General features: G+C 42.2%; 1 protein-coding gene across 2 annotated transcripts in view; it reads left to right on the top strand.

The window, feature by feature from the left end:
- The window catches only part of F13a1 (coagulation factor XIII A chain), a 169,514-nt gene extending 162,235 nt beyond the window's left edge, over positions 1–7,279 (top strand). For both annotated transcript variants that reach the window (XM_048426831.3, XM_085699392.2), the window contains exon 15: positions 5,567–7,279. In XM_048426831.3, the coding sequence (XP_048282788.1) occupies positions 5,567–5,717 (151 nt within the window). In that variant the 3' untranslated portion in view covers positions 5,718–7,279. The remainder of the gene's footprint in view (positions 1–5,566) is intronic.
- Positions 7,280–17,980: the final 10,701 nt, after the last annotated feature.

Here is a 17,980-nt window from a genome sequence, read left to right as displayed (position 1 = left end):
CTTTCATTTGAGACTCAAAGTCTTGGAGCTACACAGCGTAGGACTTGACCCTTCTGAGCTACATGCAGGTTTGAACTTGATGAGTAGCTTATGTCAGGCACTTCATCATAGTGTTTGGAATCTAATACAGCACGCATAGGGATGCTGTGTCCCAAAAAAATTGAATCTACATAGTATCTATCATACAGGAGACATAGAGGTCAAAACTCACAAAGTCTAGGAATGTTTTGTTAATGTCTGCTAGTTGGATAAATCAAGGAAAGGAAGCATGAAGCCAGTCCTCATAAGAAAGACATTCTCCCTACACCTTGGCTCAAAGTATGCTGAAGCACATACAACTAATGCCTAAGTATATGACAGATGGGCCCAGGGACAGGCACTGGGACGTCTATGTTCATCAGCTGAGGATGCTATCATAGACATTTAGTGATTGGGAAGTTATACAACAGACCTTTATTACTCAAACTTCTGAAGCCAGGGTAGTCCAAGGTCAATAGCCAGCTAATTGGATGCTGATTTACATCCATAATCATCCTCAATCTCTTATGGAAACTCAGACCTAGAGTATTAATCTCTCGAAGCAAGAGAAGCTGTCTTCTTCAGAGTCAGAAATGGGGTCATGAAGGGTGTGGAGACAGCAAAAAAAATTTGTTCTCAGGACTTGACTTGAAAACTTTTGCTATTTCCTTCTGCCTTAGACATAGACATTTTCAAGTAAGACCAGAGACAGCCAGTGCCTACTTCCACAGGGCCAGATAACTAGAAGCATCCTATTGTGCTTGATGATACTCCTAGATCTAACCTAGGAGTACCACATTCATGTAACTACTTGAACACCCTGTGCAATTTCATAAGTCCTTTCCAAGGTTATGGGACTCTGGGATCTTTGATCTTAAATAGTCACCTTCGTCCATTCCCCAGAGAGTCACATCTAGTACAGAGAAGTTCTCATGCCTGAAGTAACGGACCTAGGACCAGAACTAGTAAGCAGGGAGTCAGAACCAGGAAAATGGAAAGCAGTGCTGTGTCGCTACCCCCACTCAGAGCAAACCAGTTGCTGTGGCATGGTTTACCTTCCAGCATCTGGCTCTCAGCCCAGCAGCCTCTCATCTCCTCAGCTGCTCAGAGGTCTGCTTCCAGTGACCCTTAGCTTCACCTTTCTGAATTTGATACTTCCAGAATATTAGGTACTATGTATTCTAGATTTGTTTTTGTCTTTAAATGCATGACCAAGTTCAACGAATAATTTAAGAGAAAAAAAAATCCCCAACTTGGTGATCTGACTTTATACTTAAGTTCTCAGAAGCTAAAAGCTAGCCAGGGGAGGAACCACAGGTGCTTGCATCTCATTGCGATGATAACCGCGTTTGCCTGTGTGAGCTTGAGATGATGAATGGCCAGGACGTCCTGATGGCTCAGCACATCCTACAGCATCGTTCTTCACACCATTTGGACCCAGGAAGTAGGTTTGCTCCAACATTATTCCACTGACTGAAACGAACAGCCATTTTTCTTCTTTCCGCTCGATATTCATCTACAAGCGGAATGCCCCACAAGTGAATTTTCATATTGAGTATCTTCATCTGTACACCTATTATACAGATGGTTTGGGGTAATAAGAGCAAAAGAGGAAGCCAGGCTGAAGATTTTTGCTTCTGTGGGAGGGAATTTCCTGCATTGCACCAGTCCAGGGTAGAGCCTGAAGCAGAGAAACTTTTTTACAAGGCAGGAGATTGACTGATGACGAGGGAAACCCCTGGGGAGCGGATGAGTGGATCCAGGAAGCCACGACAGAACCGTTTTGAAAAAAACATCATAAACCTACATTCACATTGAATTATCGACTGTACATTAAGGACCGAGCTCTGTGTGTCCACATGTGGGCAGAAGGAACTGCCCAAGACAAACAGGGCTGCAGCAGGGCAAGCAGCAACTGAAAAAAATGGAGGTGACATTAATAATAATGACAGTGGTACATTTCTAGCATTTCTTGGCATAATTTTCAGGGCAAAACAACTACTAGCTTCCTGTACCTGCTTCTTGCCCTATTCTATACTTAACACTCAGCACCTATTGTAAGGGAGGAAAAGTGACGTCCGTGTTCTTCTAACTTTGTATCATGAAGTCAGTTTGAAAACAATGTTAGATGGAGATTATACATTTCACATAACTGGGTGCTGATGTGAACAGTGAGTAAGATTTTTGACTGGCTCAGTCAGTCTGAGATGAGCCCCTGGGTGTGTGACACCATTTCAATACCTAGTGCAAAAATCAAATTCTGCAAGAACACCTTTCTCTAGCCAGGCATGGTGGTGCGTGCCTATAATTCCAGTACTCTGGAGGCAGAGGCAGGTGGATCTCTATGAGTTTGAGACCAGCTTAGTTTACAGAGCTAGTTCCAAGACAACCGGGGCAAAAAAAAAAAAGAAGGAAGGAAGGAAAGAAAGAAGGAAGGAAGGAAGGAAGGAAGGAAGAGAAAAGAAAAGAAAAGAAAAGAAAAGAAAAGAAAAGAAAAGAAAAGAAAGAAAAAATCTGTCTCGAAAAACCTAAACGTGTGGGGGAGAAGAACACCTCTCTCACTGAATGGATGGGTAGGATTACAGCTCAGAACTGTGCCCTGCCAATTCCCTTTCCCCATCTTCACCCCCATTCCTACATTTCCTTAACCTGGATAAGAGCCCTTCAAGAAGTGAGGCATCCCACTCTTTCCTATGGCCAGGTACGCATTCATCTGTGCACAGTCAAGCTCATAAGGTGCCGACTCGAGCGGCCCTTCAGGCTCACACAGCTGGGGAAGAGGACTCAGCACAGAATTCAACCAACTCACTAAGGTCATCAAAACTGCTGTGGTCCCAGTTAGCAGACTTCTCATCCACAGTGACTGATCCACCAGCCACGTAGTGTTGTCACCTTCCCTTCCTGCTCAGCCCTAAGTCAGATGAAAGCCCAAGGAATGTCCTTGCCTCGATGTCACCATACCATGGACCATCTGGTAGAAATTCCACCACCATACTGTAAATTTGTCTGGTAGAGATTAGAGACAGAAGAGCAAGTGAGCGAGCCACTCTTTGGTCATAACCAAGTAAAAGATCTGATGCAGCTCAAATGTCTGCTGATGTTTGCTGAGTCTTACACTCTATGCCCAGTGATGCTTGCTAAGATGTAAGCTCTTTGCTTGATTATTTCATGTAAATCTCACACAGTTCTGTGGGGATAAGTACTATGTGAGTTCCACTTCACAGACAAGGCAGAAGTCGAACAGTTCCCCAAGGTACACCACAATCAAATGCAAGAGGCAGGACCCAAGAGTCCCAACTCCAAGGCTCAAGGAGCTTGTGATCACGAAGCAGTTTTGTATCATCTAGACACCAGGCACTACAGATTGCTTAGATGGTAGGGTCTGAGTTTTTAAGTGGTTAAATTAATTCCAATTTTCTCTTCTTTCTGAAGCTCCAACTGATAGTCAGTCATAATTATGAAATAACCCCACCACACAATAATGTTTATTTTGAAACCCTGCTATGACCAAAATGGTTTTCCTTGATATTCTTAGATAATCAAAACTTTCACTTTTCATAATATCTAAGCACCTAAAACTACAAAAAATTTACAGCACCTTTGGGGCTCCAAACCCACAGGAGCAACACTGGCATATCAGTGAGCATTTAGAACAAATCTGCCCTGGGCAGCCTGCATTGTGCCACTTACAGGTGGAAGCGAGCAATTCTTCTGTTCTGGTGTTCTGACAGTTACCAATTGTGCTTCCAGATATTCGGGTTTCTGTGCAATTCAGCCTCACCCACAAGCGAGAATCTAGAAGGAATCTACAACTGTCTCCAACTCCTGTTCTTCTCTTATCAAGGGCATTGGGTTCTGTGATACTGGTGATTCTGCGGGTCCTTTGGGGCCTGCTTTCTCAGCTATAGAATAGGATATTGGAATAAGTCATTTCTAACATGCTGTCCCTCCATAAGCTGATGAATAGAAGAAACTTGTGTGTGTGTGTGTGTGTGTGCACGTGTGTGTGCATTTCTGTGCATGCACACATGCGTACATTTATGTATGCATGTTCCCTTGTGTGTGTTTACATGCACTTGCCTGTGAAGACCTGAGGTTGACATCAAGCATCTGCCTCAGGGACTCTCCATCTTCTATATTGAAGTAGGGTCTCTCACTGAACCCAGAGCTCTCTCTTCTGGCTAGTCAGGGCAGCCAGCCTATTCTAGAGACTCTGTCTCAGTCTCCTGTGCGCTGGTATTGACACACTCACAGTTGTTAGCTATTGAATTAGTCTGTTTGTCTGTCTTCTGTTTGTTTGTTCTGAAATGGGTTCTGGAGATCCAAGCCTGGTCTTTGAGCTTTCAGGGCAGCCACTTTACTCTCTTGGCCATCAGCCAAGCCTTCTGTTGTTCAGGCTCCCTCCCACTCTCCCTGAAAAAGACTGTCCTGGTTTCCAGGCAACCCAATATTTGTCATTCCCAAAGGTCAGAAAGCCCAAGTCAGGAATCCTCCTTGCATAACTCTTGCAGGAAGCTTTTCATACTGAAACAATCGAAGTCAAATACCTTCTTAGAGAAATAAAGCCTGTGAAAAAGCAAGCATAATGATCATAAAAGACATCTACTATAGACTGTCATATGAAACGCAGTGTTCCGTTATAGACCAGGGAATGGAAGGTATAACTTGCTCAGACCTTGTCTCTGCCCATTTGCGAATTCTACAGTCTTGAAAAAGTGGCCTCCCTGGTTTAACTGTGAAGTAATTAATTGCATACATACCAACTTGCATGTATTATCTCCTTCCAGGTTTATATGGAAGGGTGGATGAGAAGCACCCTAGAGAAGCTTAAGCATCTCCCAGTCCTCACTAATATCAGTCATCCCCGGGGATGGTTTTGTCCATGACACTTGGGAAAGTCTCTGAGCATGAACTGAGGATGAAAGGCTACTCAACTGTGAGGAGAGATTAGGGATTTGGCAGAAAGAAAACAACAGAAAGACACATTGGTAGAGGAAACGCAAGTTGGTGATTAAATTATAAATATAGATTACAGAGAATGATGATATTCAATTTCAGGTGATGTTCAGCTATTGTGCCAGGGAGCAAGGTTTATCCAATGAGGGTTAATAAGAGCTAATGAAAGTGTCAGATACACAGCAAGGGCTGCTGAGGTTCAAGCAGGACTTTAATCCCAGGAGGGGACCAGCAGAGCAAAGTTGAGATAAGGCAGATCCTTCCCATGGACAAGGCCATGGGGGAATCTTTGGAGTCAAACAGGAGTTCATAGTTAGGAGTGCTTTTCAAGCACTCACATCCTCCGGGAGACCAGCAAGTGCATCCAGGTAGAAGAAGCTATGCTTGGTAGGACTCTTGGTAGACACCTTTGCACAGCCTCAAGAAGGGGCCTCAGTTGGCCCATGACTTGCTGAATCAGCCAACTAGATTGAAGGTCCTAGTGGGTGGTCCCGTGGCTATCATGAGCTGAGAGAGAAAAATGACAAGTCTCTCTCAGACCTGGGTTCTGGAGCTGAATCACCAACCTTTCCTGTGCTTCTCCTATTTTCAGTGAACTCCGACCCAATGCGACTGTGCAGTGGGAAGAAGTCTGCCGGCCTTGGGTCTCAGGCCCTCGGAAGCTGATTGCCAGCATGACCAGTGATTCCCTGAGACATGTGTATGGAGAGCTGGATCTGCAGATTCAAAAACGCCCTATGTAAAGGCCCAGGAGGTCCAGATGGGCCTGGGCTCCTGGCCTATTGCAGCCTTGGTTATGGAAATCCTAATGCAAAAAAAAAAAAAAAAGCAACTAGCTCTTGCTTTACCTGGGATGTGCAGACTGAGACAGATCCCAGCTTGGGGATGCTATGTATTTCATAGGCATGCTTTTCCAAACCCAGGTCATTGGATGAGGGAGTTAGTTTTGAATTGCTCCACCCTCCAAAGGATCTGAGCATTAGCTTTAATTAAGCTATCATTAAGCCTTCATAGCTCATAAGAGTAAAAGTCATCATTTATCACTGCAAATGACTACAGCCCCACATATCAGAGGGCTTCCCTTGAGTGGGCTGGGGGGGTGCCCAATACCTGGCCTCAATTAAGACTTCAGAGTCCCCACGCAGTCTTTTGGGGGGTAACATACTCCCCCAAAGGAGTACCTGATTGAATTCCCCCTTTTTTTAGAATCAGGTTGTACCCTCTGTGTTAGAATATTTTTTCCACGAATTAAGCACGGCATCATTTTTCTTCTTGGCAAAGCCAGAGAAAGGTCTTCCATCTTGCACCTGCAGCCAAGGAACTGCCTGCCAAATTTCACAGATTACCTTGTGAGGAGATGTGGCCCCACATTAACAAATTGCATTTGTGGAGAACTTAATCACCTACGAGGAGATAAGGAAGCAGGTGCGGTACTCAGATCTATTAAATAATGTAGTTTATGATACATTTTATGGGTGTCACACTGTGGCCAGATCAGCAAGAATGAATAACCCTTACTTTAACCCTTTCTGGGGTAGAGAGCTAGAAAGTAAGGACACGAATTTGAGATTCGAGAAATGAAGAATTAGTGTCCTTACTTAGTGATTATATTTCACCCGTCTCTCTGAGATCATCTGTTTCACACAATGACATAGGCCTAGGGTTTTCTGTGGGGGGGTTGTTTTAAGATCAAAAAAAAAAAAGCTTGAGACACTAGAAGATTTGGTGGTTAGACTACATGGAAGATCAAACAGATTCTCATTCACGCATACCTTCATATTTACTATACCAAGCCTTTTCCTGAATTCTTGGGTGCGCAGAGGTAGCATAGACTCAGCCTTGCCAATTATCAATTTTACTGCTGACCCAAGGGCAGAGGACACCACAGTCCCTTACCTTATGTGTCAAGGTTCCATGAGACTAGATGACCGGTGTCTATTTGTAAGGCAGACTTAAAGTTAGAATTTGCCATTGAAATGCCTTGGGTGTGATTTTGGTCACCTGACAGTGATTCTTAGCCAAAAAGAAAAAAGAAGAATACACGGTAGGAAATAATTTAGGGAAGGAAGTATAACAGAATACTCTAGTCTGTAGCTATGCTCTGATTTACTTCGAAGCCTTTGAGATGTTCCTGAGTACTAACTCCTGAGGGTCATATATAAGCATAACTCCATGAAGTCATCTCCAGTATTAGCATCTAATTCCAAATGAATTGCATTTTGCTATGCTTTAAACCAGCTTAACTTGGTATGTTGTTATTAACAAGAGTGTAACAGATGCCTATAATAAAGTTAATCTGATTACATGTGCACAGAAGTAAATGGTGTTAATTTTCAGCACTACATATGGTTAAGCTCAACTGCCTGGAAACATCTTCTCCCCTGCAGTGTACACCCCACTCTAAATAGGGGGACATGCATTTGCCCTTTAGGGAAAATGTCTAATAGTTATTGATGTTGCCATTAGCATTCCTCGCCTTCTCTTTGCATTTTGTTAACCATTTTCATTGAAGAAGGAAGTTTGCGTGCTTAGCTTAAAACTCAGCTTCTAGAAATTGAAATTCCTCCATAGATATCTGCTTATCAACAATCTCTCTAGACATCATGGTGAGTGGGCAGACAGGCAGCATGGACGCCTGTCAAGATAAGCACCTATCACTGTGTTAGAACAGGAATGGAAAACAGATAAGACAGGAGCGCCGACGGTCACGGCAAACCTCTCCAAACAGTTGCACACAGGGCCTTAGGATCTTTCTCCAGCTACAGCAGCATCTGATTCAGAGCTGGCACTCAAGGTGAAACCTATTCATCATATCTATCTTAGAGCCAGTCCATGCTCACTGACAGCTCGGATTCCATAATGCCCAATAAAATGCTACTGTAGTGTGGATGTTGTCTCTCAAAGGTCAATGTAGTCAAAACTCAGTCCTCTGCATGACCTACCAGGAGATGACAGAGTCTTTCAGAGATGAGGTCCAATGGTGTGTCTTCCTGTCATCAGAGGAAATGCCTCTTCTTCTTCTTCAATCTTTGACTTCCTGGTCGCAAGGCGAGTTGTTTTGCTGTTGCCGTCTGCCCCAGCCATTATTCACTCAACACAGACTCAAAATCAATGGGGCCAATCAACCGCGGCTGGCACCTCTGAACTGTGTGTGAGTCAAGGGGAACTTATCTCAGGTATTTGTTGTACCACTTCTAAGCGGGATAACAGAAGTGCTGTCTCTCACAGCCGGATTTTAACAACGGTAATAAGCACTGTGTCTCGGCAGACACCAGAGAGTGTCAGTTCTAACTCCTGCTTGTGTTCAGCTGTGATGATTCTAAGCAAATCCTTCTGTGAGTTCAGAGCAGAACAAGGGTAACAACAGTTACGTGTGCACAAGATTCTTCTCAAGGACATGTCAATGTTAATAATACACAAAACAGATAGAAGATCGGTAGATAGACCGATTAGACAGATAAGGACAGATTTTATGGGTTTTTCCATACGCTTATGCCTCGTCAATCTTGCAAAGAAGGCAAATATGACTATTTCCAGCCTATTAGTGAAGGATCCAGGAAGCTGTGAGTCATGGCAAGTTGATCTTGGATGATACTGAACAGTGAAAACAAGCTCTGGTTTCAGAACAAACAGTCGTAGCACATTCTTCAGTCTCGTCAAGCTCAGAGTTTTAAGAACACAAACTGAAGACTAACTTTAAGACCCTGGAGACCTGCAGCATAGCACAAAGACTGCATGCACATATAATAGGAATATGAGGATATGGGGAGCAATGGAGTTTGTGTTAGACTCACTGACACCTAAACAAAAACCGCAAAAACCAAAACACCATTTCCCAAGTTGAAGATCATAAGTTATGAATGTGTATCCCATGATATTACAACATGGTCAGAAGGAACAACGTGTCATTCTGGGCAGATATCAGAGTCAGTCAACCCAACCATCAAGCCAGTCACCCTTCTGGTGCGGGAGAGTTGTCTGTATTCTGTCAATCATGTTTTAAATAAACGCTGATTGGCCAGGCAGGAGATGTAGGTGGGAAAACCAAACAGGAAATGGAAATGATGCAAAGAGAGCAGGAAAATTCTGGGGAGGAGGAAGTTGATTACTCCCTCTTCTGCCCAGACCATCAAAGCAACAGGATGTAAGCTGCCCCATTGAAAAAGGTACTGAGCCACATGGCTAAAATAGATCAGAATAATGGGTTAATCAAGATATGAGAGTTAGCTAATAAGTAGCCTGACCTAATGGGCCAATTAGCATTATAACTTACGGAGTCCTCTGTGTTATTTTCATTGGGGCTAAACAGCCATGGGAACCAGACAGGACAGAAAACAGAAACAAACAGGCCCCCTCATGTTACACCCTTCCTGCCATCTAGCCACCACCCAGCCATCCAGGCATTTACCCATCCAGTTCTCCAGTCACGCACCCATGCATGCAACGACAAGTGCATGCTCCCTGCTTGCAAAGTGTTTATCAGGCAAGGGATAATCAATACAGAGATGCAGAACAGGGCAACTGCAGAAGCACAGGCATGCCACAAAAACTCAGGAGAATAAAGAGGGAAGGAAGGACAGAAGGATGCCCAGAGATGTCTTCCCTTGTTTCTATAGGAACAAAGGAGAGGCCTAAAAGGTGTTTATTTGCAGAAAAAGAAAAAAAAACTTGTTTGAGGGAGGGAGGAGGAAGCATGCACAATTGACTGTGTGATAAGATGATGAACATGCAGCAAGGCAAGAAATGTGGGTATTTCGTCAGAGTTGAGCACTGCCCAGAATGACATGCTGTTCCTTCTTGGGTGCATTTTGGAGTAGAACTAAGGCCAGGGATGTGTGTAGTGGCAGGCCTGGTTCACATCAACTAAAACGATGGGGTACTGAAGGTCATGCCACAGTGGAGTTCAGGGACAGGGAAAGGGCACACTAGAGACCTAGCAGATAAAATGGGAGGGGCAATGTAGGAGAGGGGAGTTTTACAAACTAGCGAAAGCGTGACACACAAGATCTTAGCAGGTAAACTGGGGCAACCAGGTGAACATGACGGACAAAGACCACTTGCTGGTAGCCCAGGATCTTGCTATCACACAGAGCCATGGTCCCTGTGTTTTCCAGAAAGTTCTCCCACTCAGACGTGCTGAGGCACACCTCTCCTCCTCCCACCACTTCCCAACTCTTTCACATGAACATTCCCTTCACATGTGTCTACCTTTCTATAATAAAAAATGCTTTATATTGAATCTGCAAGAATTCACTTTATCAAATCGGATTTTGAAAAAATTTATTGATTCTTTGGGAATTCACATCATGCACCCTAATCCCATCCATCTCCCAGCCCCTCTGCATCTGCCCCTCACCCTTGTAGTGTCCCCTACAAACAAAAACTAACAAAAAATAATAAAAATAAGACGAAGATAAAAAGAAATAACAAATAAATAAAAATACAAATAAGAATATCAATTTTGATTAAAAACAGACAAAACAAAACAAAAGAGAGGAGAAAAACAAAAACCAAACATTTTGCTCCTCCATCTTTGTCTCTCCACCACCTCTTCATTCTTCTTAGCCGCCCTGGGAGCTGCAGTGTGTCACGCAGTGGACCATTTTGTCCAAACAGCTTCACTTGCAAACGTTCATTGTGTGATGTGCTGTTGGTGAGGTTCAAGGTCCCTGGTCGCCAGCACACCATCAACACTGAACTCCCATGGAAACTCCCTGGACATCACGCTGTTGCACAGTGTCATGGTTCAACCTATCCTTTACTGTTTCTGGTTCTAGTCCCCTATGTCTAGTAATAGCCATGTTTCAAATTTGAGCATCTATATCTTATAGACTTTCAGAAGTCAAAGATGCCGAAAAAAGGGGGGAACCATAGAGGCTGAACTACCCAGGGCAACGGACTGGTACTGATAAATATTTTTCCTGTCTGTTAATTCTATTACAGATGCAAGGCTTAGCTCAAGCATATTGTACATTTGTCTTGACTGTAGCAATGAATTCAAAAACTATGACTCCAATAAAGGAATCTGCCATTTATGTTGGTCATTACAAAGAATGCTGGGTTTTTTCAGGACTACCCCAATTAGCTTTATAGAGTGCACAATGCTAAAAGCTCATATAGATCGACCAAATATTCATATGACACAAAGTTGAATAATGGGTATAATACAATAAAAACTTTCCCCTACAATGAAAAACAACAGCTTCCGTGATGGCTCTGTTGCCAGTGTTAGCCAGGAAATGTAGGCTGTGCACTGGGAAATGTGAGCTTAAAAAAAAGCACAGGTTAGATACTCAAAGAATAATATAAAGGTATTACACTTCAACCATTTTTCTTTAATCCTGACTCTCTCCTAGAGGCTAATTTAAAGGCAACCTGGTAGCTATGTATTCTAAGATCTTAATGTTTTATTCTGTCAATGCTGGTTACACATAAAGTGAGAGCTCATAGCAGAGCACTGACTATACCTTGAATTTTGAAAATTAACTCTTAATATAATTAGGTGTCCAGAAGACTCCTTTATTCTTTTTACGTTAGCAACATTGTTAGCTGTAATGCACACTATTAAGATTCTGTGACATACTCAGTCCCATGCTACACCGAGAAGCAGCCAAGAATCCTGCTGAGACAGTGAGATAAAAGATGGGCCCCAGGCTCTGCCGGTATAAATTGGACCGACCCCTTCAGAAACCATTTTTGCCATCATATACTAATTCTCAAAGCACAATGAACCAGTGACTCCTCTCCTAAGTATATATATTCTAAATGTGTGCTATAATGGAGTGGATAAGTAACCTGTGGCATATTTGTACAATTAAGTTGTACACATTGCAGTAATAAATATATCATAGAATAAACATATCCATATAAAATATTATAAAAAGAATTCCCACCTAAACTGCAAAACAAGGAGTCAGATGCTGAAACTGAGAATACTATAACACAAATCTGTTCACTCAGAGGTCAAAAACAGGCAAAAACCAATCAATCAGGCTTAGAAGCCAGGCTAGGGATTGACCTCGGCAGAGGGCTAGTAACTAAATTCGGACATGAGAGACTTTGAGAGATTCTGGCACTATTCCACTTCTTGCTTGGACTACTGTAAAACTTACATTGTTACTGCTTTGTTATTTGTTACTATTGAGCAAACTATCCCCCAAACTTCACTGTTCAAAATATCATTCATTTCTCATAGCCTTTGTAGGTCTAGAGTCTAATGGTCATATCAGTGTTCGTTAGAGCACAAGCTACCATCAAGATAGCCCTGGCTTTGGGATTCATCTGTGGGCTTGACTGGGAGATGTTTTGCCTTCATTCTTGTACCTGCCTTCCTCGTAGAACTGGTGGGTTGGTCCTCAGCCCCTTACCATCTGTTGGCTGGATGCGTCTTCCAGTCCCTTGCCATGCAAGTAACAACAGGCTCACACCACAGTGCAAAAGTTAAAGGCAGAAACAAGTCCTGCAAGGCAAAGAACAAACCTTGTGACCTAATAATACCAGAAGAGATAGCTTATAATTTTTATTACATAGTTATTAAAAATTAGTCATTCTGCAAAGAAGTTACGATGGACCACAGCTTGCTAAGCATCACATTAAAAGGAAAAACAAGAAAACTGCACCCTTATCTGGTTTCTGTTTATGGGGTGCCTTCCCTAGGCATACAAAGTCCCAGTTCATCCCTGGTCCTTCTGATGGGTCCTGTTCCTAACGTGGGTGGGCTAATTCCACTCAGGAGCAGACCATACCAGCCAGAACCAGTAAGCAACCATCCTGCCCCCTGAACCCTACCCCTCCCTGATTCTGTTTCCAGGGTCCCTTCCCCAAACCCATACTGTCCCGGTTTGTCCCTGGTCCCACTGCTGGGCCCTGCCCTCAACTCAGGCAGACTTTCTCCACTCAGAAGCAGGCCACACCAGCAGAACTGCATCCCTCTCTGGTTTCTGTTACCTGGGTCCCTTCCCAGGCCCACGCCATCCTACCTTATCCCTGGCCCCACAGTTGGGCCCTAACCCCAACCCCAGTAGACTTCCTCCACTCAGAAACATGCTGCACTAGCCAGAACCAGTGCAAGTAACACCAGTTATAAGAGATACAAACCATACCGGCTTGAATGGGCTCTAGTGACTCAGGTGCAAACCATACCAGTTAGAAGATAAACAAACCACACTGGCTTGAATGGGCTCTAGTGACTCAGGTGCAAACTATACCAGTTAAAAGAACTGGTGTGCAGGCCACACCAGTCACAAGAACAGAGACACCCCCCCATGCTGCACCAAAGTCCAAGCTAACCACCAGAAGGCCAACTCTCAGATGGATACTTAGAAAAAGACTCTCAACTAGACTAGTATAAAAATACAACCAACAACAGCCAGGTTAATATGGCGCCACCAGAGCCCAGATAATCCTATGTCAGCAAGACCTGAATATTTCAATGCAGCTGATGCACAAGAAAATGACTCTAAAATCTAAGAAAAGACAAAAGAAAAGTTAGAGAAAATCAACAAATCCAAAAAAAGAAAGCCAAGAAATCCAAGAAAAACAAGCAAACAGGTGAAGGAAGCTATTCGCATGAAAATAGAAATAGAAACAATAAAAAAAAACACAAAGTGAGAGAATTCTGGAAACGGAAAATCTGGCTAGTGAACAGGAACTACAGATGCAAGCATCACCAACAGAATACAAGAAATGGAAGATAGCTCTCTTCCCCCCTTCCTCCTGGGGCCACAAGATCTCCCCAGAGCTGCTCTCTTGCACGCAGGGCCTGGGCTGTGGGCTCAGCCCGGCAGGGGCAGTCCCTGTGCTTTGATAGCCTCCCTGAGGACAGGCAGACCCTCTGTCAGCTCAGCCACATTCCTGGACAGCAAGAGACAGTGAACTTCTAGCAGACATCCATTGGAGGAGGGGTGAGTTTGCTCCTGGCCCGAAGGCTTCGGCTAGGAGGAATTCAAACTTTCCCCATCCCCCTCGACTTTCTGGTCACCCTGCTGTGGTGGCTCCACTCTGCAGAGCTCTCCCGAATCCCATCCCAGCATTCATCCAGGTACACCTTCCTCTCTTGCCTGTTCCCCCTGGGGCCACAAGATCTCCCCAGAGCTGCTTCCTTGCATGCTGGGCCTGGGCTGTGAGTGCAACCCGGCAGCAGGGAGTGCCTGTGTTTCAATAGACTACCTGAGGAAAGGTAGGCCTTCTGTCAGTGAAGTCCCTGCCCAACAAGGGAACCTGACCTGGTACCAGAAGATCCAATAGAGAGCATTTGAAGGAAGAGATGGGCAGACGCCAAGGCAAGAACTCCTCCAACAATCTAAAAAACAACATGAAAACACCAGATCCCAACGACCCTACAATAGAAGGACCTGAACATCTTAGTTGAGAAGAAGTGGAAAAAAGTGCCATTATGAAAGCAATAGAGTCCCTTAAACAGGATAGGAATAACTCCCTTAAAGAACTGGATGAGAAATACAACAAAAAGATTGAAGAAATGAGTAAAGAAATGGATGAGAAGTATAACAAAAAGTTTGAAGAAATTAGTAAATCCGTGAATGATACACTGGGAAACCAAGAAAAAAACAATCAAACAGGTAATGGAAACAGTTCAAGAATTGAAAACTGAAATGGAGGCAATGAAGAAAACACAAAACGAGGGCCAGCTGGATATGGAAAATCTAGGTAAACGAACAGAGACTACAGAATCAAGCATAACCAATAGGATACAAGAGATGGAAGAACGAATATCAAAGTGTGAAGATACCATAGAGAAAATAAATGCTCTGATCAAAGAAAACAGCAAATCCAACAAATTCTCATCACAAAACATTAAAGAAATCTGGGACACAATAAAAAAAACAAATCTAAGAATAATAGGGATTGAAGAAGGAGAAGAACTGCAGATCAAAGGCCCAGGAAATATATTCAACAAAATTATAGAAGAAAACTTTCCCATCCTAAAGAATGATATTCCTATGAAGGTTCAAGAAGCATACAGAATACTGAATAGACTGGATCAAAAAAAAAACATCCCCTCGCCATATAAAATCAAAACACAAAACATACAGATTAAAGAAAGAATATTAAGAGCTGCAAAGGAAAAAGGTCAAGTAACTTATAAAGGTAAACCTATCAGACTTACACCGGACTTCTCTATGGAAACCATGAAAGCCAGAAGATCCTAGATAGAGGTACTGCAGAAACTAAGAGACCATGGATGCAAACCCAGACTACTATACCCAGCCAAGCTATCGTTCACTATCAATGGAGAAAACAAAATATTCCAGGATAAGAAAAAATTTAAACAATTCGTAGCCACAAACCCAGCCTTACAGAAAGTAATAGAAGGAAAATCGCAACCCAAGGAATCCAACATTGCCAACACTGCCACAATAACTCAGACATCTAGTGACCCTTCATGAGCTTAAATCAAAGCTCTATTTGATTTAATACAAACATACAAACTCTATTAAACAAACACATACAAACTCTATTAAACAAACAAACAAAAAATAATAATAACCGGAGTCAACAACCACTGGTCATTAATATCACTTAATATTAATGGACTCAATTCAACTATAAAAAGGCACAGACTAAGAGATTGGATACGAAAACAGGACCCAACATTCTACTGTTTACAAGAAACACACCTCAACCACAAAGACAGACATCTACTCAGAGTAAAGGGTTGGGAAAAGGTTTTTCAAGCAAACGGACCTAAGAAAAAAGCAGGTGTGGCCATTCTAATATCTAACAAAATTGACTTCAAACTAAAATCAATCAGAAGAGATGGAGACGGACATTTTATACTCATAACAGGAACAATTCATCAGGAGGAAATCTCAATCCTGAATATCTATGCCCCTAATATAAAGCCTCCTACTTATATAAAAGAAACACTTCTAGAACTCAAGGCAGTCATCAAACCACAGACACTAATAGTAGGAGACTTCAACACTCCTCTCTCACCAATGGACAGGTCAATCAGACAGAAACTCAACAGAGAAATAAGAGAATTATTGGAGGTATTGAATCAAATGGACTTAACAGACATCTATAGAGCATTCCACCCAAATAGGAAAGAATATACCTTCTTCACTGCAGCTCATGGAACCTTCTCGAAAATTGACCACATACTGGGTAACAAAGCAAACTTCCACAGATATAAAAAAATATTAGTAACCACCTGTATCTTGTCAGACCACCATGGATTAAAGTTAGAATTCAACAACAGTGCTACCCCCAGGAAACCAACAAACTCATGGAAGTTGAACAGTCAACTACTGAATCACCCATGGGTCAAGGAAGAAATAAAGAAAGAAATTAAAGTCTTCCTTGAATTTAATGAAAACAAAGACACAACATACTCAAACCTATGGGACACTATGACAGCAGTGCTAAGAGGAAAGTTCATAGCACTAAGTGCCCAATTAAAGAAAATGGAGAAAGCACACATTGGAGGTTTAACAGCACACTTGAAATCTCTAGAAAAAAAAAGAAGCTGATTTACCCAGGAGGTCTAGAAGACTGGAAATAATCAAACTGAAGGCTGAAATCAACAAAATAGAAACACAGAAAACAATCCAAAGAATCAATGAATCAAAAAGCTGGTTCTTGGAGAAAATCAACAAGATTGACAAACCCATATCCAAATTAATCAAACAGCAGAGAGAGAACATGCAAATTAATAAGATCAGAAATGAAAAGGGGGACATAACCACAGACACAGAGGAAATTCAGAGAATCATTAAATCTTACTATGAAAGTTTATATGCCACAAAGTTAGAAAATGTTAAAGAAATAGACATTCTTTTAGATAAGTACCATATACCAAAGTTGAACCAAGACCAGGTGAACAATCTAAATAGACCTGTCAGTCGTGAAGAATTAAAAGCCATTATCAAAAATCTCCCTACCAAAAAAAGCCCAGGACCAGATGGTTTCAATGCAGAATTCTACCAGAACTTCCAGGAAGAGCTAATACCCATACTCCTTAATGTATTTTACAATATAGAAACAGAAGAATCATTGCCAAACGCTTTTTATGAAGCTCCAGTTACCCTGATACCAAAACCACACAAAGACACAACCAAGAGAGAGAATTACAGACCAATCTCACTCATGAACATTGACGCAAAAATACTCAATAAAATACTGGCAAACTTAATCCAAGAATACATTAGAAAAATTATCCATTATGATCAAGTGGGCTTCATCCCAGAGATGCAGGGCTGGTTCAACATACGCAAATCTATCAATGTAATCTATCATATAAATAAACTGAAAGAAAAAACCATATGATCACTTCATTGGATGCTGAAAAAGCATTTGACAAAATTCAACACCCCTTTATGATAAAGGTATTGGAGAGATTGGGTATACGAGGATCATACCTAAATATAACAAAAACAATATATAGCAAGCCGACAGCTAACATCAAATTGAACAGAGAGAAACTCAAAGCCATTCCACTAAAATCAGGAACACGACAAGGCTGTCCACTCTCTCCATACCTCTTCAATATAGTGCTTGAAGTTCTAGCAATAGCAATAAGACAACATAAGGGGATCAAGGGGATTCGAATTGGAAAGAATGAAGTTAAACTTTCGTTATTTGCAGATGATATGATAGTGTACATAAGCGACCCCAAAAACTCTACCAAAGAACTCCTACAGTTGATAAACACCTTTAGTAATGTGGCAGGATACAAGATCAACTCCAAAAAAATCGGTTGCCCTATATACAAAGGATAAAGAAGCAGAGAGGGAAATCAGAGAAACATCACCTTTCATGATAGCCACAAATAGCATAAAATATCTTGGGGTAACTCTAACCAAGGAAGTGAAAGACCTATTTGACAAGAGCTTTAAGTCCTTGAAGAAAGAAATTGAGGAGGATACCAGAAAATGGAAAGACCTCCCCTGCTCTTGGATTGGGAGAATCAACATAGTAAAAATGGCAATTCTACCAAAAGCAATCTATAGATTCAATGCAGTTCCCATCAAAATCCCATCAAACT

The sequence above is a fragment of the Myodes glareolus genome, chromosome 14, assembly GCF_982192425.1.
Source record: "Myodes glareolus chromosome 14, mMyoGla1.1, whole genome shotgun sequence".
In the NCBI taxonomy this organism is placed as follows: domain Eukaryota; kingdom Metazoa; phylum Chordata; class Mammalia; order Rodentia; family Cricetidae; genus Myodes; species Myodes glareolus.
The sequence above is the reverse complement of the archived record's forward strand: the minus strand, read 5'-3'. Positions and strand labels throughout refer to the sequence as shown.